General features: G+C 40.7%; 1 protein-coding gene across 1 annotated transcript in view; it reads left to right on the plus strand.

Moving 5' to 3' along the window:
- The window catches only part of PCDH10 (protocadherin 10), a 66,050-nt gene extending 40,657 nt beyond the window's left edge, over nt 1-25,393 (plus strand). Inside the window, exon 5 of the mRNA XM_040418448.1 lies at nt 24,794-25,393. Within this exon, the coding sequence (XP_040274382.1) occupies nt 24,794-24,813 (20 nt within the window). The 3' untranslated portion in view covers nt 24,814-25,393. The remainder of the gene's footprint in view (nt 1-24,793) is intronic.
- The last annotated feature ends 810 nt before the right edge of the window (nt 25,394-26,203 follow it).

Raw genomic sequence — 26,203 nt, forward strand, 5'->3', positions numbered from 1 at the left:
TGAATGGGTCTGGATCCATCCCGGGGGCCCCATGAACGTTCTCCGTGCATTGCGGACCGCTAATTGCGGCCCTAATGCACGGAACGGAACCCATACGTTCTTGTGAACAAGCCCTTATTCACACAGTCAGTGTTCGGTCAGTGATTGTGAGCCAAAACCAGGATTGGAGCCTCCACAGGATCTGCTCCTGTTCTGTGTCTAGAGCCGCACTGACCGAACACTGATGTGGGTGGGTTCACATCACGTTTTTGTTATCCGTTTAACATATACATTTAGAAACAAACAAAAAAAAGGATACAAAAGCATAGCACACCACGCATTTCTATCCTGCAGAGTCCGGTAAAAAAAAACGCATACGTTTTCTTTACAATGGAAGTCTACGGTGAACGGATGCCTCGGTATGGCATCAGTCTGAGACATCTGTTAACGCATTACGGATGATAAATACGTAATGTGAACCCAACCTTAGGTACAAAACTGGTTTATTAATTCTGCCAAGTAATTAACCCCTTAATAACAAAACCTGTCATGTCATGCTGACCACGGTATTTGAGCTGCAGGCAGCATATTATAGAGCAGGAGGAGCTGAGCAGATTGATATATGGATTTATGGAAAAAGATCCAATATTTAATTAATTTTAATTCCTACTGATTCTGGGCTTTGAAGACAAGGAGGCGGTCCTATCAGTGATTGACAGCCTTCCCTCTATGACTGTACAAGCAGAGGTACCTGTCAATCACTGATAGGCCCGCCTCCATGACTTCAAAGCTCAGAATGCGGCCTGCAGATTGCGCTGCATTTTCTTGGTGACAGGTTCCTTTTAATGATGCACTGTTTTATTTTTTTTTGCCCTTCTGCATTTCATTATTTATTTATTTTTTCAGTTTTTTTTATAGTAGGTTCACATCACCCTTTTGTTTTCCGTTCGTCTGATTCGTCATTATTTGCAGCATCAGTTATGCTCATTTTGCATCCGTTTTAGCCATTTCCATCTGAGATCCATTATTTTAGACGGGAGAAAAAGTCCTTCGCAAGGTACTTTTTCTTCCGTCTAAAATAATGAATCTCAGACGGAAATGGCTAAAATGGAAGTAAAATAGGTATAACATATGCTCAAAATAAAGGATCCGTTTTTTTGTTTTCTATTCTTCTGACGGATCAAAAGAACAGAAAATGAAACGGTGATGTGAGTCTAGCCTCACATGGATATGACTGTAGACTCTTGAAATGTTAAACTAATTCAGGTCATTATGATTGTGTAGAGGCCTGATTAGTGTAGGGTTTTGGTTTTGTTCATTGTATGGGGAAGAATATTAGGGATTTTAAATTTTTGTCTACATTTTATGTGAAGATTTTTATTATTTTTTAGTTTTAATTAAAAAAAATTATTGCTCTCTTAATTCCCATTAAGGGATTCATGTTTATTTACCTTGCTTATTTTAGGCATGCTCCTGTGTGCTAATTCTGTGCATTACGATCGATCTTGCTTGGACACAGGCTACTTTTAGGACAATATTTAGTGTGTTCTAACAGGAGGCTTATTGTACGGACAATTGGTTTTTGTCCGGGCCTCCAGGGCTGACGGCACAAAGATTCCCCAGTCCCTGATCATATCACTTCTCACTGTGGTGATCAGAACATTAGACCAGCCAGCATCTGCTCCCGGGCAGCATGGGACACCCATGCACCACTTATTCCACAGTGCCCAAAAAGCATTGCCACTGTAGAATAAGATCCCTTAAAGACCCTCTGTCCGCATGATCAATCCTATTAAACCAGGCATATCGCCTGCTAGGGTTGATTATGCTGATGAAAACAACATCCTTCTTTTCTCTTTAGCTTGAAGCATTGTGGAGATATCTTTATCTTTTTGTCGAATTAAGAAGTTTGAGCACCGAGGAGCCAGTGCAGCTCTTGGAGCACCACTCCTGCTACAGTCCTCAGTGCTCAGCACACTCCCCCATCCCCTTTGATTGACAGGACAAGATAGCCCTGTTTAGTGATGCCTGCGCTGTGGCTCAGCAGTAATCATTGATGGTCCAGTTTATGGTGCAGTATGTTTTAGAGAAATCACGCATTCCCCTAGGATTTTGCTAATGCGCTGTGACCAGTACATAGACATTCAATGAGAATAAGGTTTAATACATAGGAATTGAATGGAGCGGGCACTGTGTGGGAAGCAGAGAATACTCAAGGCTGTATTATGCAGGCGATTGTCGGGAGGGAAGCATTCACTCTCTGCAATCACCTGCTCGTTAGTGGAGGAGACCACTGCTATTACCTGCAGAGATCTTCTCCACAGTATGCCATACTGTCCCCATACTGAATCACTGTGATAACACAGCACGATCTGCCGCCAGCAGACGATGATTTTTAAACCTATTGAAAGATTGGTAATCAGTGGCAGTATTACACTGCCGTTAGTGATGATCTAGCAGACTGTCTGCCAGTCTAATACACCCTTTATCTTTCAGTCCTCCCAGCAGGTTCTCTCCTCCGCAGCAGAGGAGCGCTGCTGCTGGGAGGATCACAAGGTAAGCTTTCATTCCCACATAACGTTCACTTCCTTGAATGCCTTGTATGTTAGACCTTATTTTGAATGAATGCCTACATGTTAGACATAATTTTGTATGAATGTCTACATATCGGCTACAGCGCTTTAGCAAAATCATGCATTTCTAGGAGACACTAGTACACTGCCTGCCGCCAGTGAGCCACAACGCAGGCACCATTAGACAGGGGCGTAGCAGTAGTGGTGCTCCAAGAGCTATGTCGGCCCCTTAGTGCTTGAACTGCCTAATTTGCATAAAGATAAAAGTAATGATATCGCTACATGCTGTGTTCAACAGCATGATTACTATGCTTGGTTTAAGAGAGTTGATCATGCTGACAGAGCCTCTTTAAAGGGGTTTCCAAGGTTTTACTACTGATGGCCTATTCTCAGGATTGGCCATCACATCCTGATAGGCGGGGGTCCAACGCCCAGCTGCAGTGGCCGGTGCTGGTACTACACAGCCGTGTCCATTGTGTGGTAAACAGAGGTGGTAGCTGCTGCACTGCTCCCATTCACTTCCATGTCCACCACACAGTGGATGGAGCTGTGGAATTCTGGTGCCAACTTCAGGCATCGGAGCTACTGCAGAACAAATCCAAGGTGTTGTACTCCTGCCGATCAGACGTTGATGGTCTATCCTGAGTGTAGGCCATCAGATTACCTGCCACAATGAAGACTACATTTTCCTGATGATAGGAGAGAGGTGCAGCTATACGGGGTGTAGAGGTAGTAGTTGACATGGACCCCGGCACATGGTAGGTGGTGGCTCTTGTACATGTTTTGAATGAGGGACCATTATTTTTCTTTTTCCACTTAAGATCTTCATAACTGAGCCCACTTTTTGGGTATTTTTATAATCTATGTACTGAAACATGACATTACAATCTATTTCATCCCGTTGCAGTTCCTTTTAGTAGACTGTATACACTGTGGCTCCTAGCTATGGCTCAGCATAATGTCCTACATTTCCCCGAGCTCCATTTTAGCCTGTAGCTATTAGAACCTTCACCTCCTCTTCAAACCCATCAGTTTAATATGCGTGTGTCCTGCACGCTGTTAAACCCCTCACCATATTTCGGAGATCACACTACGTCCTCCCTCTCATTTAGCTTCATAGCATCATGCATGTCAAGGTGCCGTGCTGTGTGCCTTACATTGAATGCTGCTGATGAGAATTACACAAAGGAAGAAGTTATTCAGCCAGCGCAAGAGGTAATTATAGCTACAGCACATTCAATAATGGCTTTATTGAAGGCCTCAATAGCGCCAAACGCACCAGCCAATAAAATTGTCAAAATGGTACTTAGTATCTATCTACTGATTAATACTCCCAAGGCTCTCATTACTTTTACTGTACGGCGTGCTACAAATGACGTTACACTCAAAATCACCAGTAGAGGGAGCACAAGGAGAAACATTCTTCCCGAGATTCAATAAATGTTAAAAATCAATTCCATCTGATAGTTTAATGACAGAAGTAGCGTCACAGAACAGCCTGGTGGATCCGAATGAAACCAATCCATGAACAGAGCAGACGTCTTTTAGCATTCAGCTAGATTTTATATTTCCAGCTTTTCCTTATTATTAATCTCCAAATTTAAGTTTGTTATTTTTAATTACTTTCATGAATTTCGAAGCGCTAGATCCTCTAAGGCTACTTTCACACTAGCGTTGTTTTAATCCGGCGTTCAATTCCGACACCGGAACTGCCCGCCGGATCCGGAAAAACGTGTGAAAACGGATTACATTTGAATCCTGATCAGGATTTTGATCACAATGAAAAAATGCATTGGAAAAAACGGATCCGCCATTTATGGACTTTAACTTTTTTTTCACATTTTTCGGGGTTAACATGCAAAAGCCGGATCCGTTTTGACTGAACACACAGCGCCAGATCCGGCGTTAATGCAAGTCAATGGGAAAAAGGCCTGATCCGGCGTTCAGTCAAAGTGTTCAGGCTTTTTGGCCGGAGGTAAAAATACAACATGCTACGTTTTTCTGAAAAGCCTGATCAGTCAAAAAGACTGAACTGAAGACATCCTGATGCATCCTGAAGGACTGACTCTCCATTCAGAATGCATGGGGATAAAACTGATCAGTTCTTTTCCGGATTTGAGCCCCTAGGACGGAACTCAGCGCCGGAAAAGAAAAACGCTAGTGTGAAAGTAGCCTTAGACATTTGTGCTTCTTTATTGTGTTTTAGTTCTTTCCTCCTTAATCTGTTTTATTGTATTTATTAAATCCAAACATTTGAAGTTTACCTCAACCTTCAATATTTTTTTAAAAACTGTTACAAATACCCTAATAATAATTTTTGTACGATATTTTACTATATTTATATAGCAGGTCCCTGAAGTTTGAGCTTTTCTTTAGCGTTTTTCACTGTAGTGATTTTTACGGTATATGGATTCTGACTTTCAATATGCCCTGCAGTGAGCACCATACTGGCAGGAGCACACATAGCTGCTCCTGCCTGTGCCCACTCCGTCCATCAGTGCATGCCGGGATTTAGCGCAGTGGAGCCCGGACAGGTAGGAACAGCAATGTGCCTGTCCTATTCCACTTCTCTAAAGCCCTGCATAGGATTTAGCGCAGTGGAGCCCAGACAGGTAGGAACAGCAATGTGCCTGTCCTATTCCACTTCGCTAAAGCCCGGCATAGGATTTAGCGCAGTGGAGCACGGACAGGTAGGAACAGCAATGTGCCTGTCCTATTCCACTTCGCTAAAGCCTGGCATAGCACATCGGTGCAGGGTATCCTACACTGATGTGCTGTGCAGAGGTTTCGGAAGAGCGGGCACAGGCAAGAGCAGCGATGTGTGCTCCTGCCAGTACAGTGCTCACTGCAGAATCCGTACACTCTACAGTATATATGGCTATTCGCTGCAGAGAAAACACAAAGGCCTGAACACCAGGGACCTGCTGGAAAAACAATAAAATGGAATAATAAAACTGTTAAAAAATTATTATTAGGATTTTATTTGTAACAGTTTTAAAAAAAATTGATTGAACTTTTAGGTAGACTTTAATGATTGCAATAATATAATCTATATACTAAAGAAATAAATAGTGAGTGGAGTCAGTTTAGAAAATTCATCCAAAATGGTACTTTTTCAATTAAAATAAGCAGGCAGTATATTCATAATCATACAGAGCAAGCCTCACAGCAATATTGACTCCTCTTGAGAGGGATTAGCATCATGCTCATTTTCAGACCGCAAAGTCTGACCGCTGTGGTTCAAATGGACCAAACTTAGGGTACTTTCACACTAGCGTTTTTCTTTTCCAGCATAGAGTTCCGTCCTAGGGGCTCAATACCTGATTTTATCCCCATGCATTCTGAATGGAGAGCAATCTGTTCAGGATGCATCAGGATGTCTTCAGTTCAGTCTTTTTGACTGATCAGGCAAAAGATAATACCGCAGCATGCTACTGCTTTATCTCCGGCCAAAAAAATGTAACACTTGCCGGAATTTTTTTTTCCATAGGAATGTATTAGTGCCGGATCTGGCATTCAAAATACCGGAATGCCGGATCCGTCCTTCCAGTCTGCGCATGCGCAGACCGAAAAAAAGGTGAAAAAAATAAATGCCGGGTCCATTTTTTCCGGATGACACCGGAAAAACGGATCCGGCATTTCAATGCATTTGTAAGACGGATCAGGATCCTGATCCGTCTTACAAATGCCATCAGTTGGCATACGTTTTGACGGATCCGGCAGGCAGTTCCGGCGACGGAAGTGCTTGCCGGATCCCTCTGCCGCAAGTGTGAAAGTACCCTTAGATAATCATAGAGTTTACAGGGGTTAGTTTCAGGTCATCCAGCCATAATACAGATGCCATAGTGCAGCTGTGTCATGGCTGTCTGACATAGGTTAAAATATATATCCAAAATGTTTATCCACCTGGTCCCCACCTGACCGCCTATCACAGTCACAAGAAGTGGTCATACATCCGTGTGCCCACCTTGCCAACTCTTGGCTAGATAGGATTACTTATTAGCTCTCAGGGATGGTAGATCATGGAGGAGTGTTAGGACCTGAAGTAGTAGAGTACTGTAGTATCATGATACTATGACATTCCTGTGCTTTCTCTTGTGCTTCACAGTTTCTGACACAATAGAATTTAGTTTTTACATTTTCTTCTCTGCTTTTTAAGACCACCCTGTGAAAAGCTCTTTGCACACGGGGGAGGTGTTATCAGTGATTGGTTTCTGTATACACACTTACACAGAGAATGATATTAATCACTAATAACACCTCCCCCGAATAATGAGAGCTTTTCACAGGTAAATTAGACAAATCAGAGACATAAATGTATAAATTGCAAGTTTTACTGAATCTTTTCCCATAAAACTATGTATCAATCTTCAATGTCTTCTGACATATGGCTGTTTTTAAGTAGGACTGAGATCACTTTATGTAGACTTTATGGACAACCTACTAATTACATCTACAGGAACTTTTATAGCATCTCATTCTAACTCCATTAGCATTAATATGAAGCTGCCCCCTCCACCATTTTACAACTAAAACAGCTTCCACTATGCTAGGATTTTGGAGCGTGTCTGTGGGAATTTTTGACTATTTATCCAGAAGATCATTTGTGATGTCAGTGGACAAGAGGGCCTGGCTTGCAGTCCCCATTTTAGTTTTTCCACACCAAATTCTCCCAACCCTGGTTTTATGAACCTTGCTTTGTCCACCGGGGCACGATCATGCTGGAACACAAAAACCTTCCCCAAGTTGTTCCCACAAGGTTGGAAGCGTACAATTGTCCAAAATATCTTGGTATGTTCAAGCATTAAAAATTACTTACACTGGAAATTAACGGCCTAGGCCAGTTCCTGAAGAACAACCCCTTATCATTATCCCTCTTCCAACAAACTTTACAGTTATCACAATGCAGTCAGGCAAGTAATGTTCTCCTTGCTTTCTTCTCCAGAACATAGTTCCACTGCTTCAGAGTCTAGTGGAGGTTTGCTCTACCCCAGGGTTCCCCAAGTCCAGTCTATGAGACATAGTATTGTGCTTGATGATGAAAGGCTACCTGCAAACACTGCAGATTACTCCCGCTTCTTATGTGCAGAGTAATACAGTACCAGAAAAATGTATGAGATTAGACAAATCTCATGTACACTTTGCATTTTGTTCCATGGGGAAATTGACCTGCCATGTGGATTTAGAAATCTGCAGCATGTCAGTTGTTCGTGCTATTTTTGTGCAGTATTTTTGTAACACATACTGTTTTTGGTTTGGATTTTGGGCGGAAAAACAGTATGTAAGGGTACTTTCACACTTGCGTTAAACTTTTCCGGTATTCAGTTCCGTCCTAGGCAGACCTGGGCAAACTACGGCCCGCGGGCCGTATACGGCCCGGCGGACCTTTTAATCCGGCCCCCGGGCGGAGCCAGAGGCGTGCCAAGCAACGATACCCCTCCTCCGCGAATGAAGAGGACTTCCGACTCGGCGTGCTGCGTGTGGCATGGCGCGGTGGCAGGGAGGCAGCGTCAGCGGCAGTACTGTCTAGGTAAGACACAGCAGGGGGGGGGGTGCCTCGTGCGAGCCGTACCCGGGACCCGGCCGGCCGCAATTATTCCCTTCTCTGTAACAGCACAGCGCCCGCGGCTCTCATAGTATCGGCTGTGACTGTCTGACACTGACAGTCACAGAGCCGACAAGCATGAAGCTGCGGCCGCCTCCCCCTGTGCTGTGTGTAGTCAGTGTGACTAACACATGGCTGATCATCTCTGAGCATTACGTTTCTAAAGGCAAGGGGGGGGGGAGGGGTGTGTACTATTGTAAGGGGGGGGGGGGGGGTGTTCTGTATATGATGGGGGGGCCGGGGGGGTGTTCTGTACACAAGGGGACAATGGCTGGATTCACAGGGGACAATGGCTGGATTCACAGGGGACAATGGCTGGATTCACAGGGGGACAATGGCTGGATTCACAGGGGGACAATGGCTGGATTCACAGTGGGACAATGGCTGGATTCACAGTGGGACAATTGCTGGATTCACAGGGGGACAATGGCTGGATTCACATGGGGACAATGGCTGGATTCACAGTGGGACAATTGCTGGATTCACAGGGGGACAATGGCTGGATTCACAGGGGACAATGGCTGGATTCACATGGGGACAATGGCTGGATTCACAGTGGGACAATTGCTGGATTCACAGGGGGACAATGGCTGGATTCACAGGGGACAATGGCTGGATTCACAGGGGACAATGGCTGGATTCACAGGGGACAATGGCTGGATTCACAGGGGACAATGGCTGGATTCACAGGGGACAATGGCTGGATTCACAGGGGGACAATGGCTGGATTCACAGGGGGACAATGGCTGGATTCACAGGGGGACAATGGCTGGATTCACAGGGGACAATGGCTGGATTCACAGGGGACAATGGCTGGATTCACAGGGGACAATGGCTGGATTCACAGGGGACAATGGCTGGATTCACAGGGGACAATGGCTGGATTCACATTGGACAATGGCTGGATTCACAGGGGGACAATGGCTGGATTCACAGGGGACAATGGCTGGATTCACATGGGGACAATGGCTGGATTCACAGGGGACAATGGCTGGATTCACAGGGGACAATGGCTGGATTCACAGGGGACAATGGCTGGATTCACAGGGGGACAATGGCTTTCACTAATATGAGTCACAAATAGTGAAAAATGTTCATTGTTTTGGGAAATTTTGTTTAATAAATTTGAATTTTTTTCTTGTAAGGCAACCTCACTTTTTCATTGTTTAACTATAACAAGTACTCGTACCAGTTGTCCAACAATGATATTTACTGCTTTTTATAAAGAAATACAATTGATTTTATGCAGTATTGAGTTTAGCCTTTTGGCCCGGCCCTCCAAAATATTTTCAGTTTCTCATGTGGCCCCATCGAAAAAATAATTGCCCACCCCTGGTCCTAGGGGTTCAATACCGGAAAAAAACTGATCAGTTTTATCCCCATGCATTCTGAATGGAGAGCAATCCGTTCAGGATGCATCAGGAGGTCTTCAGTTCAGTCTTTTTGCCATTTCAGGACGGAGAAAATGCTGCAGCATGCTGCAGTATTTTCTCCGTCCAAAATTCCGGGAACACTTGCCGGAATGCCGGATCCAGCATTATTTTACATTGAAATGCATTAATGCTGGATCCGGACCCAAGTGATCTGGCAAAACTGATCCGGTTTTGCGGTCTGCGCATGCGCAGACCTTTAAAAATGTGAAAAAGATAAATACCACATCCGTTTTTTCCGGATGACAACCGGAGAGACAGATCCGGTATTGCGATGCATTTGTGAGACGGATACGCATCCGGATCCGTCTAAAAATGGTATCCGTTTGCATACAGATTGCCGGATCCAGCAGGTAGTTCCGGCGACGGAACTGCCTGCCGGAATCCAACAACGCAAGTGTGAAAGTACCCTAAGCCTGGACTTGTGTGCAGGTAGTTTTAAAGGGATTATCTCAGTTTGGCAAATAGCATTCATCATGCAGAGAAAGTTAATACAAGGCACTTACTAATGTATTGTGATTGTCCATATTGCCTCCTTTGCTGGCTTGATTTATTTTTCCATAACATTATACACGGCTCGTTTCCATGGTTACGACCACTAGAAAAAAACTATAGTATGCAAACATGACCACCACTCCTGAATTGCAGGGTGGTCATAACCTCAGAAACGAGAAGTGTATAACGTGATGGAAAAATAAATCAAGCCAGCAAAGGTGGCAATATGGACAATACGTTCCCCACAGACCTTCAGCTAACATCTGAAATTGTTGCGGAAAAAAGTGCTGAAAAACACCAGCCATTACTTATTGGTGAACCCACCCTAAAGGACCTTACACACAAGATTTTATCCCTGACATTATTTTTACCGGGGGGAAAAAAAAAAAAAAAAAAAAAACACTTTTTGCACATAGTTAGGGGTATTTACAAAATGTGTTTGCACCACTGTTATGGTGTAAAAAAGTGGCAAATTATGATGCATGCTGTTTTTGTGCCACAATTTGTGACTTTTTCAGCTTCTTGTCACTTTTCTAAAAAAAAGTGGCAAAAAAAAAAGGGTGGGCTTAGTGGGAAGGGCAGAGCTTTGCCCGGCCTGCTAGATTTATATCACTGGTGGAAGTTACAGCTAAAGTCTATGCCAACTGGTGTAGACATGAGTTTCTGGGGCACAGACGGCCAGAAATCTGCCTCTTAATAAATACATACACTACAAAAAACACTGGTGCAAAAAGAATTGCTGGAAAAAATGCAAATGTGTACGAAAACACCACTAAAAAAAACTTTGATTTTGAGATTTATTAAAACTGGTGTAAAGAAAAACTTGTTTAGTAGCCCATAGCAACCAATCAGATTCCACCTTTCAGAAAAATGAAAGGTGTTAAACCCGCCTTAAAGCATTGTATTTAGCATCTATATGCTCATTGTAATCTTGCCAATTAATTTTAAACTTGTGAATAATTCAGTTCACATTTATGCAAGACTATTTGCAAAATATCAGCACGACTCCTTATTTTAAGTATATATATTTTTTTTTTTTTTTTTTTTATGAATACAATCCTTATGTCTTTAAAATGGTTATCCCACAAAAATGATTTATCACCTATCCAGAGGGTTGTTGACAAATATTGGATTGTGGGACCCCCCGCCCCCCCCCCTCCTTCCCCCACAATCACAAGAACAATGGGTTCCTGATTTCCCTCTATGAGTGGAGCATTAGCGCGAATATTACGTACTATTTATATTAATATATGTTAAAAAGATTTGATTCAATTGTTTTTAATGAGCAAATGAAAGCTTGAACATAGCAAATTTACCAAACATGAAAATTAGGATTTTTTTTTTCCGATTTTGCGTCAATTCGCTCCTATCTTCTTACTATACATGCTGCCACTTTACTACACTTGACTGCACAACCTGTAAATCTTCAACTCAAACTTCAAACGCCAAAATCACTGTGTATAAAAATATACTAGGGAGACATAGAGTAGAGTTTGACGAGATGGAGGGACTACGGAGAGCATGGTAGTAATAAGAGGGAATAATAAATATACTGTACGGTTGTAGGCTCAAACCATACACGGGTTTATTTTTCAGTTTGTAACCCTAGAGACACGCAGGCTGTATACATAAAATGGCATGAACCTTTTAACCAAGACTGTTTGTAACGATGCCTCATTTATATTGCAGATTCCTTGGAGCAGTAACAAATGGTTGTAAATGTGCATACATGGTAATAATTCTAATTTATCCCAACTAGAGGTTGTGCAACAATGCTGAAATTGATGTTTGTGATAGTGACAGGTAATACCGTAATCCGAGTCTAAATCAAATAAAGTTCTTGGTCATTTCGGTTTTAAAAGCATTAGGTCCATCAGTTTGTCTTAGTGTAAGAGGTGATCTAAGGTAAATTGGGGCTGAATTAGACATGACTCACAGTATGTGGGTTACTTTGGCCTCCAAGAATAAACCTTCTCCTGATAAATGCTGCTTAAGCATCTTCACATCTTAAACATATGCATTCGCAGAATTTTACAAAAAAAAAAATCTGCTTTGTGACAAATGACTTCGTCATGAAGCGCATTTCTTTGTAACTAGCGGGTGTAATGACAGGGAGCGGCAATTGTGCCGCCCCCAGTCATTGTACCCCTCAGATGCCGCGTTCATGCATGATTGCGGCATCTCATATAAATGACAGAGTGTAAAATATAAAAATAATACTTACCCGATCCAGTTGCTCGTGACGGACCAGCAGCCGCCATCTTTCTTGCGCGGCCTGAGATGACATCATCACACCCGCTGGGATTTCGTCCAAGATCTTCAAGCAAGATCCTGGTGGCCGGCCCATCACGAGCAAATGGATCAGGTAAGGTTTTTTTTGTTTTTTTTACACTATTTCAGTTAAATCGATTTGCTACAGCGAAGCACAAGTAAATTCGGCTTCACGGCACATCGAATTTATCCTGAAATTCAGATCGAAGTCCACTCTGTGGACTTCAATTCGCTCATCACTAGTATACATGCAAGGTTTTCACATATGGATGGTTCGATAGCCATATATTTTATTTGTCATTTAGCCAGTTTTATTGTATACAATATATTATATATTCTTTCATGGGGAATTTTGGATAGTTTGGAAAGGCTAATTTGAAAAAAATATATATATATTTGAAAAATTCTCCTAAAATCCGATTTTTAGGAATCTGACCAGTTGTCTCACATTTTTGGGCTGAAGACTCAATGGATTCCAACTTCAAAGCCATATAGTGCACTAGAAGTAAAGCAGTGAGTAGTGTCAGACGGCAAGATTTTTCTAATTTCTGCTCTCTTGTCTGAGGCAGTCTGATTAATGGTAATGGATCAGGGGTGAAGAACTTCTGGTGTCTTAGATTCTATACATATATTTGAAATCCATTAAATGCACAAAAGAGAATGTTTTACAGTTAATATCTCCTACACAGACAAGTAAGAAACTATTTAAATCAATGAACCGTGCCGGTGCGTGGCAGGTAAAGAAATTATTATTACTGTACTTTTTGTTTTTCAGAAGCAAAGAAGTGCTTCTGTATGAAAGTGCACACAGCTAATAATTATCTATGTTGTCACATTAAAGACCCAAAGGAAATAAACAATGCCTTCGCCAGGATATCCACTGCCTTCCCACCACAAGCTAGCTAGGAAAACACAGTTTGCTTTAATGCTAAACATAATTTAAGCCCATTAAAAATACAGTTCTTACAGACAGTGAGTCATTTACGAGCCACAAATGCTGCTTGTATGAATCGCATAACTTAGTGCGGGGGCGCTCTGTGCCCGGGCCATGTGGGACCGTTGTCACCGATAAACCTGGTTGTGTCAGCAAAACGAAAATCTCAACTACTGACTTGTCTGCCTGTGACCAATTATACATCATCTCTTCCAGGTCTTAGAGAACCCTTCATTGGAAGGGTTCGTTGACTCTATCCAAATAGTTGCATATCATCTTGTTCTGAAATGTTATTCAGGATTAAAGGGGTTATCCGGTAAATTCTATTGATGAACTATCCTCTGGATAGGTCATCACTATCAGATCAATGGGGGTCCTACACCCCCGCACTCTGTGAGCGCCTCTTCCGCGGCCATGTGACGTCACCACCGTACATCGGTCACATGGCCTAGTTGCAGCTCAGCCCCATTGAAGTGAATGGGGAAGAGCGGCAATACCAAGCCCAGTCGCTGTACTATGTACGACACCGTGCTTAGAAAGCTGTCAGGAGCCAGCTCCCTGTAACAGCTTATCGGTGGGGGGCCTGGACTCGAACCGCCGCCAGTGTGATAATGATGACCTATCATGAGGATAGGTCATCATTATATTTACCTGGATAACCCCTTTAAAAATTGACAGAAGCCGACAGAGTTATTATACATAGAAAAAAATATAATGTATCTTCTAAAGACCCCTCTGTTACAGCTCTTCAGGTCCGATCCCTGGGGCTTCAGGGTCCATCAGACAAAACGAATCAAGTCATATGTATTGTCCACGTGTCTGTTCAGCGAATAACTGGCCTCGGCAGTCACATGACATTTATACACGTGACTGCTGCGTCCACTGATTGGCTGAGTGGTCACACCAACAATGTAAGGGACGTGTCTGGTTTTTGTTAGTAGGCAGAGCTGAGGGGAGGTCATGATGCATATTAGTATATCACAACATTTCCACCTCTCCCAATTCAGAGACTACAGAACAGGTATGAGGATTAGTGTCACCCAGGTCCTGGTGCCTAAGGGGAGCCATGGACCTCTTTGGCATATAAGAGGACAACATTACTTTAAAGAGCCCATTGTAGGTTACAGATTCTGCATTGAATGCTCTCTTCTTTCCTTTCATTTTTTCTATAACCATAATTTGCTTTATGCCTTATACATTTTTAACACATTCAACAGTACATAGTTTACCATTCTGCTAGCCCTTCCTCCTGCCATCATTGATAGCATACATATTCCATTCTTAAACGGTGTAGTTACCTGTGCAGCGGCTTAGAGGGAGAAAAAATGTATCCTGATCAGTGAATGTATACTTTAGTACCACATGTCGAGCATCTTTTAGAAGACTGATTTCAAGGAACCCTAGGGCTGAAAGGACTTTTCCTAAACATCACAATGAGATTACTGGAGCATGCATAGTTAGGTCCTTGCAAGAAGATCAGACAGCTGTAATCTAGTCTAGATAATCTTGGAAGAAACCGGGAGTATTTGCAGCAACCGAATACATCAAAACTTTCAGTAATATTTAGAATTTACCTCTTTAGCAGAATGTTTTTTTATATTTTTTCCCGTAATACCTTAATTATTTGTGAAGCATAACTAATTGTAATATTTCTACCATATGTATTGTCTCACCGTGACAGCGCCTTCTCTAATGAAAACAGCCTTTGCGATCAGCTGATATTGCCGGGAAAGTTTTGCCCGGTCACACATTTCCGGTGCAGCTGCTTTGCATTATTACCCACATTGCTATGGATCCTAACGGTATATAGATGTATTAGTTACTGTAACACGTGGTTTCAAGGAACTTCTAGTTATCATCACTAGTGTTGATCACGAATATTCGAATTGCGAATTTTTATCGCGAATATAGGTACTTCGAAAATTAGCGAATATTTAGAATATAGTGATATATATTTGTAATTTCAAATATTCAAGATTTTTTTTAATCAGTACACATGATCCCTCCCTGCTTCTAGCTTGTGGGCCAATGAGAAGGCTGCAATATCTTTGACTTTAGGAGTAGTGTTGATTGCAAATTTTTGTAATGCTAATTTTTATTGCAAATTTTTCAATTGCCGAGTAAAAACATGATTCCTCCCTGCTTCTTGCTTGTGGGCCAATGACTCATTGGCCCACAAGCAAGAAGCAGGGAGGAATCGTGACTTTATATGGGAAAAATGATGACTATTCTAAAAAACTAATATATAGCACTATATCGAATATATTTGTTTTTTCGAATATTCATAATATTCTAAAACAAGAATATAGAGGAATATAGCAAATATTAGAAAAAACGAATATAGAGCAATTTAGCTAATATAGTGCTATAATCTTCTTTGTCTAATAGTTGTAATTTTTTTCTCATCTGAAGTCCAGATTGGAAAAAAATTTCAACTATAAAAAAAAGATTATAGCACTATATTAGCTAAATTGCTCTATATTCGTCTTTTTTTCGAATATTCGCTATAGTGCTATATATTTCTGTTTTAGAATATTACGAATATTTGAAAAAACAAATATATTCGATATAGTGCTATGACTCATTGGCCAAGAAGCAAGAAGCAGGGAGGAATCATGTTTTTACTCGGCAATTGAAAAATTAGCGATAAAAATTAGCATTACGGAAATTTGCATATTACACGATCACTACCTTGCCGATTTTTTCGAGTAAAAAAAATCGGAAAATATAACGAATATTCGAATTTGCGAATATTCTACGAAATATTCGCAAAATATTGCAAATTAGAATATGACCCCTGCCGCTCATCATTAATCATCACATATTCATTTTACTAGTGACTTCTTTGCGATCTATGGTTTCCTTGTTTATTTCTGTTTTCTGTTGTAACAGTTACATGAAAATATACATTATATTGATTTGTATTATTTCATATGCCTTTTTTTAATATAACAAAGTTCAAGTCTAGAAGCATTTTTTACACAGTCAATAGGTTTCCAACACTTTCCATGTTTCCCTATCAAGGAATAGCAGAAAGTACTTTCATTCATGGGGGCAATAGAGTTGGAAAGCCTATAGTTAGCCCTGCGGTGTAAACATGTTAAAGGAGTACGATGTTTCAGCTCACATTTTATGCAATCCATTAAACTGTACATAAACTATAGCTGACAGGACTTGTCGAAATACTGCATATAGAAAGCTATGCCATCAATTAGCAGTTGAGCCTTCCCTTCTTTCAGAGTGAGCCTAATAAAATGTAACTAGCCTCCCTGATAGGAGTACAAGGAGTCCAAGTATGTTGTTGGTCTTTAACAAGTGTACCCAAGGCAATGTTCAGTACGGAGGAAGCAAAATGCCAGCAAGGAACACGAGCTTCTACGCTGGCTTCTTTTTCATTGGGTTATCTTACCTTAATCCGATTGTTTTCATCTGTTGGATCACGTTATTTTGCTGTGCTACTCTGCTCATGATGAAAGGGATAAGAGAAAAAGAAAATACCAAAGAACATACGGGCATCATAAAAACATAAAAGCAACATCATTATTATTATTACTACTTCTCCTCACAGGTTTTCTATTAAAACGACTGTATTTTATTTTTTTGATATTTTTTTTTATTTCATAATATATATATATATATATATATTCTTGTTTGGACAGAATGAATAGGTACGCACTCCCAATGGTTTGCACCCAGTTTTCAATATATTCATACATTTATCCATAAATTTCATAATGACAGAGGAAAAACCCCATGTTGATGGAAAAGAATAGATACTTCAATAAAAAAATTTCATGCAGAATACGAGTATTATATTTACTAAAACAGACATGTCAGAAGAGGTGATCAGTCCCCAGATATTTCCATATTTTCCGGCGTATAAGACGACTTTCTAACACTAGAAATTATTGGGGGTCATCGGGTATAAGGCACCACAGGGGAGAAGGAAGCAGTCCCTCCCTCCCCCCTGTGCTGCCCGCTGCCACCAATGATGAGAGAGGGGCGGAGGAGAGGCCTGTGGTTTATTTATTGCAAAAAAAACATTTTAGAGATATTACAAAGTACCAGTACCTTTGTGCCCAAGGGGCTGTCGCCATTTTGTGCCCAGCCGCGCCCCGAATTCTGGATCCCAGCGCCGCCCCTCTCCTAATTTATTCACTGCACTTCAGTTTTTTAAATCTTCTGAAGCCGCTTGTAATCTCGCGCATGCGCAGTTAGTTAGAGCACTCGCTCGTTCTTGCTGTGAGGGCGGAGGGAATAGAGGAGACAGCGCCAACTTACTGTGCATGCGCTAGATTACGAGCAGCTTCAGAAGATAAAAAAAAAAAAGTGCAGTGAATAAATTAAGAGAGGGGCGGTGCTGAGATCCAGGATTCGGGGCACAACACGGCGGAGGGACAGCCCCTTGGGCACAAAGGTACTGGTAATTTGCATATCTATATTTTTTTGCAATAAATACGGTAAACCACAGGTGAGGTTAACAATAGTACAGTATATTTTTAATTACAACAATGAGATTTTTATTTAAATGGAAAAGTTGGGGGTCGTCTTATGCGCCCAGTCGTCTTATACGCCGGAAAATACGTAGTTTCTGTGAGCAGCAAAGCCAGTTTTGATAAATGAGGACCACCAAGTGTATAATAACGTAGGGAGACATTGATCAAATCTGCTACACCAGTTTTGCGGCATAAAAGGTCACAAGAGTGCAACATTTTGTGCATTTTTGCAAAATTTGATGAGCTTTGCCACTTTCAAAAGTGGAGTGAAAAGTGTGTTGGACTTACAGATTAAAACAGTGTTGCGTCCCATAGATGTGCGACTTTTTAAAAAATGCCTAAAAAAAGTTGCATCTCCATGACAGGCAATCCCCTGGCGCACAGACAGTGGCTAAACCACATCGCACTTGCGCCAAATTCAATAAAACCGAGTACCACTTAACAAACCAAAGGCAGGCTTAAAAATAAACAACACAAGTACTATATTCCCCCCCCCCCCCACCCCCATAAACCTTGAATTGAGTCTGCATCCGACTCATATTTTTTATCTGTGTTTTGGGGATCAGAAATTTGCAGAATGCAAAACAGCCAATGGTCGTGGGCACGATCCCTTATCCAAATACTACCGGTGGCTCTGTAATATAGAAACCAAAAAGGTCAGTTGACCACAAAAATGAGGCGGCGTGAATTTATTGGCAGTTCAGTAAGATTACTGCTTTGTACATTTCGTATCCAATTATCGAAATATTATATGATCTCATTTTCGCTCCTGAGCCACATTACATGTGACTGAATAAGTCTGTAAACTCCAGTTTATAGACACATTCAACCTTTTATTGCTCTTTCGAGGTTCTGGCTCCATTTCGAGGTCTACGCTGATGAATCATACAACAGTTTAGCAGTGATTTAACGGGACGTATAAGATCTATGCATTCTATAAGTAAGATGCATTGACTTGCATTCTGAGAAGGACCTTGTGGTTTCAGCAGACAGAAGCTCAGTTACTAGAGAGGGCATATAAGATTAGAAGGAAGGTTATTGTTTTATAGAAATGGGTGATAGGTTTTATTTGGACTAGAGTAGCCCTCTATCTGGCACAAAGAGATTTTTGCCCCGATTTTAGACATCCCTTTAAATGATTATGTTCTAAATACGTTTACCATCTTCTGCCATTCGATATTGGCATTGATTACTCTGATATGTATTTGCTTTTGCAGAAATTCTAGTTGCTGAGACAAATTTATGGTTAAACCCTATACAGTATACTGAAAATGTAATGAGCAGTAATGGAAATGAAATGAATCCCATCAGCAAACAAACCAAAGCAGCACTACATTTACTCGGAAGCACATACCTTGTCTGTTTGTATCTCTGCTAACAATTGTAAAGCCGGATTTCGTTCTGAAATGTTCTGCTTGAAGTCACAGGGATATTTTAGAGGTTATGACTTGGTCTGGTTTACAATGGTTGTTATAATTGGTTTGAGCATGTCAGGGTCAAGTTCTTCAAAAGTCTCGGACTCAAATGCCCAATGCTAATACATACTTACATTCCCTCATGTGTTCTGTATATAGACTAGAGTCACATGCAATTACTCGACTCTAGCTTTTAAAGCAGCATTATTGTCTATGGTCTGTGCCTGGTATTGCAGCGCAGTTCCGTTCCCTTGAATTGAACAAAAGTGGAATTGTTTCTGGAAAAAAAGTAGATCCTTGCTTCTAATCCCAGACAGCCACTTACGTATCTTTGATAGAATTTGTACTAATTTGAGTATCAGCGTAGAAAACCCACAGGGTTATTTCAGATGATGGTCGCAAGATCTTTACTTTTTAAAAGAGGACCCTTTCATGGTATTTTTTTGGTATAATTAAGTACCTTTACTTGCGGGGTACCATCGGCTGATGCTGCCATCCTTGTTCTTTTTTTCAAATACCCCTCCCATGCCCCGCTGTTCCCCCCTGCAGTATGTTAATACTGAGCATCGGTACAGGGAGGAGGAGAAGCCAGGCTTTCTCAGTGGGCGTCTCCCTCTCCCTGGCTGTGACGCACTGCGCTGCGATTGGACTGCCAGGGAGAAGGAGACGCCCATTGAGAAACCCTGGCGTCTCCTCCTCCCTGTATCAATGCTCAGTTTTAACATACTGAGCGCTAAAACTGTAGGGGGGCACAGCGGGGTGAACGAGAGGTTTTTGAAAAAAAAAGAACAAGGATGGCAGCATCAGCAGAGGGTACCCCGCAAGTAAAAGTACTTAATTATGCAAAGAATATTCCATTAAAGGTCCTCTTAAAAACTTCTATAAATTTGAAGATGATTGTGTACAAGGGTTTCATAGGAGTGGATGTGTATCCTGGTTACAGATCCCCTCTGGATAAAACCGTTTCACTTGTAATTAAATAGATTACAATGCCATGTACTGCATGCATTACTTTACATCTCCATAATTAATACATATTGCTGCTGTACAAGTAAGTTTAGCTCATTCTCAAGGACTTTAGAGCCCTTTACATGGGCCGAAAATGTGCAAGGTAATCGCTAACAAGCATTCATAGGAACGCTTGTTAGCGATTATCTGGTGGTCTAAAAGTGCCGGCAATTACCCGATGAACGAGCAAAATGCTGGTTCATTGGGTAATAGATCATTCATGTAGACACAAAAACTATCATTTGCTGGCAGCAGATCGTGCTGTGTAAACAGAATCTGCTGTCAGCAAACGAGTCAGTATAGGGACGAGCAATAGCATTAGCGATCGCTCCTTCCCATGTGAATGTAGCGGTCTCCTCCGCTGGCAAGCAGGTGATGGTGGGGAAGGAACAACTCCTTTCTGGCAATCTCCTGCTGTGTCGTCTCGTGTAAAAGGACCTTTAAACTTGGATATAAATGATAGTCTATGTATTTTTAGAAGATCCTGTTGCTCTAGATAACTGACATATACAGATTGCAACCCTATGCAGCGACTGAACAGTGCGAGGCTGCCGCCAAAAGTGTAGTGGATAAAAAAATAGGAGAAAATTGATCTATATATATAGAAAACAAAAAGGACCGATTGAACAGTTCAAGGCTACCACCAAAAACGTAGGGACACACCTGGATTTAGACACTGGTCTTAATTGTGCCTGCGTTGCTGGAGGAAGCTGCAAACGTATGTGGAGATGCAGGCGTCTACATAAGATTGTTGCTTCCTCTAGTAGGACGTGCAACAATCTAAAATCGATGCCAGCTTTACTGTATGCCAAGATCTGGTGTACAAAATCTCAAAAGCTCACTCTCTTCCTCGCCCTCTTCACTGATGGAAATCACTGCCCAAAATACTGAAGTGTGAAATAGGCCTAAGGAACTGTCTCTGTACTCCTTTATGTCCGACTTTCATGGGGGTAGCTATAGGGGAAGCAGGGAAAGTCACTGCTTTGGTGCCTGAACTAAGAAGGGGCCCACCCAGGAGGAGGACCCCCCTCAATAGTGTTGTAAAATTACATTATCTACAGTGACACTGTAGGGAGTGGATGGAGCAGCGATCTTGACTATCCACTGGAGTGGGGGTTGTACCAGAGGAGGGGTTTGCAAAGAAGTTGCTGCGGCGGGCCCCGTTGAAAAATTTGCTGTGGGGCCTAGCCTTATCTAGCTACGCCACTGCTGACTTTGTATTGTGGACTACTACTACAACTGTACAGGTTCCTATATGAGCAATATACATGTGTGGTAGACTGGATTTTTCCCTATGATAATTTTGGAGGTGTTTCAGGCAACATGATAAATGGTGGCCAGCATTAAAAAAAAAGTGAAATAAAGTTAAAAAAAATGGTTTATATCCCTGACATAAATATCTATTCAGAATTGGCTAACGAGCAATGTTGGATTATCTAGAAATGGATAGTCACTTGTGTTTTCACTACAGAGCAATATATTTTATGAATATTTATGTCGTATGTGTAGATACATAAATACTGTTCTAAGTAATACCTAAGATTTTATTAGCACAGTACAGCAAGGGCATACATTTTATTTCCATGTAAGGAAATCCTTACTAATGTGCCATGCCGGGATTAAATTTGTGTTGTGGTTAGAAGGGTACATGGATTTTCCGCTCCCTTTGAAGCTTGGTTATCTAAGGGAATTTGTTTCCATCCAGTCTCTATGCAGTGGTCGTAGACATTATTGCACATTAAAGTCAGGATTTTTAAACGGATTATTGCTATGAAAGTTCCCTGGTTCTGTCACAACATGAATTTGATGGCTTAGGCAGCATGGAGTCTTCATCTATTTCACACATTTTAAAGCAAAATGGATTTCCTGACACATGCATAAAACTATGTAGAGGAAAATGAATGTCGAAAACAAAAATGTAAGCAGCAGTGATTTCTCACTTTCCACACAATAGGCTCCCTCGCTGGCATACTATGGAAGCAATGTTGAAAAAAATGAGCTAGCGTTTTAACTGTTTCAAGAAAATGGATTTTCCATAATCTGCTATGGCTAAAGCACGCCAGATTATATTTATAAATCCCCATCATTCCCTTCATTTAATTAGATATGGCACACACATTTTTGTTGAATTTGGGAAATAGAATAAAATAAGCCTACTACAAATAATAATAAAAATGCACTGTTTAGTCCAAGTCTAAATCTTACAGAAAATAAATGTATTAGTAGAAAAAATAAAACCGCTCAGAAGACGAGATCTAGGAGACAATTATTGCCCTATTGTTTATCACTGATCTTCATAGATTATGACTTGTAAATGTAAATTTCAAATGTGCTTTAGAATAGGCAAGGCTGTCTAGAGCAAGGTCCTTAGGAAGGTTCTCAATAATGACACTGGTAGGATACTTCTATCTGTCGCCTGTAAGGATCATTCTAATGTCCCCCAAGCCACTCATCTTTCATCTGTGGTTTAAAGAGTTGCGGCATTTTAAGGGACCTAAACTAAATTCTCCCTGCTTTACGTGAAGAGTTCTAAAGAAATATTATATTATTCATTCACTAAATATAATTAGCCACTTTAAATTCAACAATAAATCATTACATACTAGTCGTGATTCACAGGCAAGCTAATATGTCAATCACGTAATGAGGCAGCAATGCTATTCCTGTAGGCCCCACGCATGGTGAACACAGCATTGCTTGAGTTTCGTTTTCTTTCTTTTTTTCTTCCACAATTACATATTCCCAAATCTGGGAGCAATAACTTCTTGAGCCTTTTGGGTCATAAATAGGAAACCCTTGCAGCCAGAAATGTAATGATATTTGCACAGGCACTGTAGTGAAATAGAGAACAAGAAGTGGTGGACTTTATGGGGGTTGTCCAACGGTGGAAAATTTCTTAGGAATGGTTGAGAATTGGTTAATAAAATGAAAGGAGCAATACTCACCTCACCAATCCCCACTGCTCCTGCTCCAACACTTCCCTGGTCTCCTGCCATTTTCTACTTCCTTATCCCTGGCATTCTGCCAATCACTGGCTGTAGTGGTGATCCTCAGCCAGTGATTGGATGACCAGGTGGATCACCACCGCAGTCAATGATTGGCTGAGCTGTCAAGTCAAGAGGGACCAGGAACAGGAGACATGGGAAGCGTTGGGAAATTAATGAGGGTAGTACTGCCTCTTTTATTTTTCTTAAACCCATTCTGAGCCCTTTAAAATACATTTTTAACATCCAGCCAGCCTCTTTAAAGGTGTTATCTGCTCAGGAATTTTTTTTACAATGTGGAATTTGTATAAATTTGCCTATTTTATGGTCCAGGCTTTCAGAAAGCATGTACATGTATAATGTCTGCTGTTATTAATATTTAGCTTATCATCCATTACCCAGATAGAAGAAAAAGGTACCTCAGAAGCTTCCAAATAGAAAAAGACTAATCCCAAATTTGAGCTTCCCCACTTCAGTAAGTGGCATTTATCATGTAGAGAAACTTAATACAAGCCACTTAATACTGTATTGTGATTCTCCCTATTGCTTCCTTTGCTGGCTGGATTCATTTTTCTATCACATTATACACTGCTCGTTTCCATGGTTACAGACCACCCTGCAATCCAGCATCGGTGGCCGTGCTTGCACACTATAGGAAAAAGCACTAGCCTATGTGAGCTCCCATGGTCCCGGCCACCAGAGAGGCTGATGCTTTTTCTTATAGTGTGCATGCACGACCACCACTGATGGATTGCAGGGTGGTCTGTAACCATGGAAACAAGCCGTGTATAACGTGATGAAAAAACAAATCCAGCCAGCAAAGGAAGCAATATGGATAATAACAATATATTAGCAAGTGGCTTGTATTAACTTTCTCTACATGATAAATGCCACTTACTGAAGAGAGACAACCCCTTTAACCCAAGCACGAAGAGCCAGAATTTCTTCACTTTGGTTTATGAACGTTAATGTTTTCTGCATGCATCGAGAAGTAATCATTTGAAAGCGGAAATGTATTTACCACTACAAATTGGCTCCATACCCCACGAAGAAAACTCGCTGTAGGGTTTTTTATTTTGTAATAAGGATCAAGAACATTGATCAGATGTTGGCAAATGCCCACCGAACCTCCTTAAAAATATTAATTTCATTAAACATATTGGTACTTGGATATGAAATGCCAATTCTGTAATCCACACTCAATCCCTTAATCCACTTCCAGCTTCAGCCCTTCTAAACCAATAAAGAGATGCACAGATGAAAGCATTTGCACATTGGTTGGGCTTTAGAAAATGATGTTTACAGTGCTTTATGCAATCCTTCTCAATAGACTGGTATTGTCATAGAGACTTTGCATAGATCTAAACCACCCTCCACATATCACTTAGTAAGAGGTTTGATTAGCAGTAGCTAGTAAGGAGATGATGAGACAGGTTGCGATTTCCTAAAAATTCCCAAATGACTTACCGCCCAGAGCACAGTAGGTTTTTTCATAGATGTTAATGCTGTATGCGTAATATCGGACTATATTTTATATGCTATTTTTAGATATTTTTGGCAAAAATTAGGAAATTCTGATTTGTCTCCTTTTTTTCATTCTCAGCACGGAAAAGGATATGCTAGTCAGAGCTACAGGACTTACCTGAAGCAGCATGATTTGCACAAGTTGACCAACAAAAGCATCAACTTTTCAACTTCATTACCCTGGCCATACAGTCTGGTATAAAAGAAGGGATGAAAGTCTGCTGCTGAAGGCATGGCCAAAATAAGGACCTTTCTGCTCTCAGCAGGCCTGAGAAATGAGTTGAAATGTGAAGAAGAACTGTAGAAACTGAGGAGGCGAGCGACCTTGCCTCACTTATCAGTGTGTGCCTGTTTACAGCACTATATATCTTTCTTTCTCCAAAACGTCACTGAGCCCTTTAGATGTTTCTAAACACCACAAGAAGCCAATCGTACAGATAGAACATGCATTATAAATGCAATATCACTGTTTTAAACTTGACTGTTTTATATCATTTTTTTTTTGTGTGATGAAGTGTTAACCCAAATTATCCAAACTTTACAAGACAGATTGTGATCATGTTATGTTCACCTGTGGGTCATAAAAGGAAAAAAAAAAAAGAAAAAGAAAAAAATATTGTTTATCCACAGACCCATGGAATATCAAGGACATTCTGTAGTTTATACACCGTGTTGCAAAGTGTTTACTGTACTATTTCGAAGCTTCTAAATAAATATAAAGTATATATATATATATATTATATATAATTTTCTGAAAAAAGTGGTACAATTTAATTGATTTATATAGCCCACAAGGTAAAAAAAATATATAAAACGAATTCAGGTCCTAAATTATTTATTTGTTGATATAATTATTAAATAGCGTTTCTTAATAATAGATTTGGACCAACTCCTGTTCACCCTGCTAAAAGAAGCTGTAAGCTACATCAGATTTGTACGGAACTTTAAATACCAAAGATGCAGCTTTCAAGATTGAGCACTATGACCTACTATGGCGTATTTTGATCTTCCTTATTTTATCCTGTGGATTTTAATTTTACAGCTAAGTTTTATAAATAAAAAAAAATAGCAAAAATGGGTACTGATCTGTAAATGTTGTCAAGATGACACTGGATATTCTGTACAGTTTGAAATTGTAAAATATGTACCTGAAGATTACTATTTTGAAAGATTAGCCCCAAATCATATAACTTACACGTATCTTTCTCTAGCATAGTTTTGTGGAAACTTGAAAAATATATATATCTTCTAATCTTGCCTAGAAATGTTTTTTAATAGACAAATCATGAAACATAGTGTTTTCCAATTCATTTTTTACACAGCAAGATTTCAAGTTAGGATCATTTCACATTATTATTAAACACTTCAATATTATCTGTGTCTATGATAATATTTTTTCATGGTAAAATTGTAAAATATCTATATATATATATATGAAGAGTTATATGTTTTATTAAAGAAAACGAGTGGCTCATAAGGACAATCATTT

This window comes from Bufo bufo, chromosome 2 (assembly GCF_905171765.1).
Source record: "Bufo bufo chromosome 2, aBufBuf1.1, whole genome shotgun sequence".
Classification (NCBI taxonomy): Eukaryota; Metazoa; Chordata; class Amphibia; order Anura; family Bufonidae; genus Bufo; species Bufo bufo.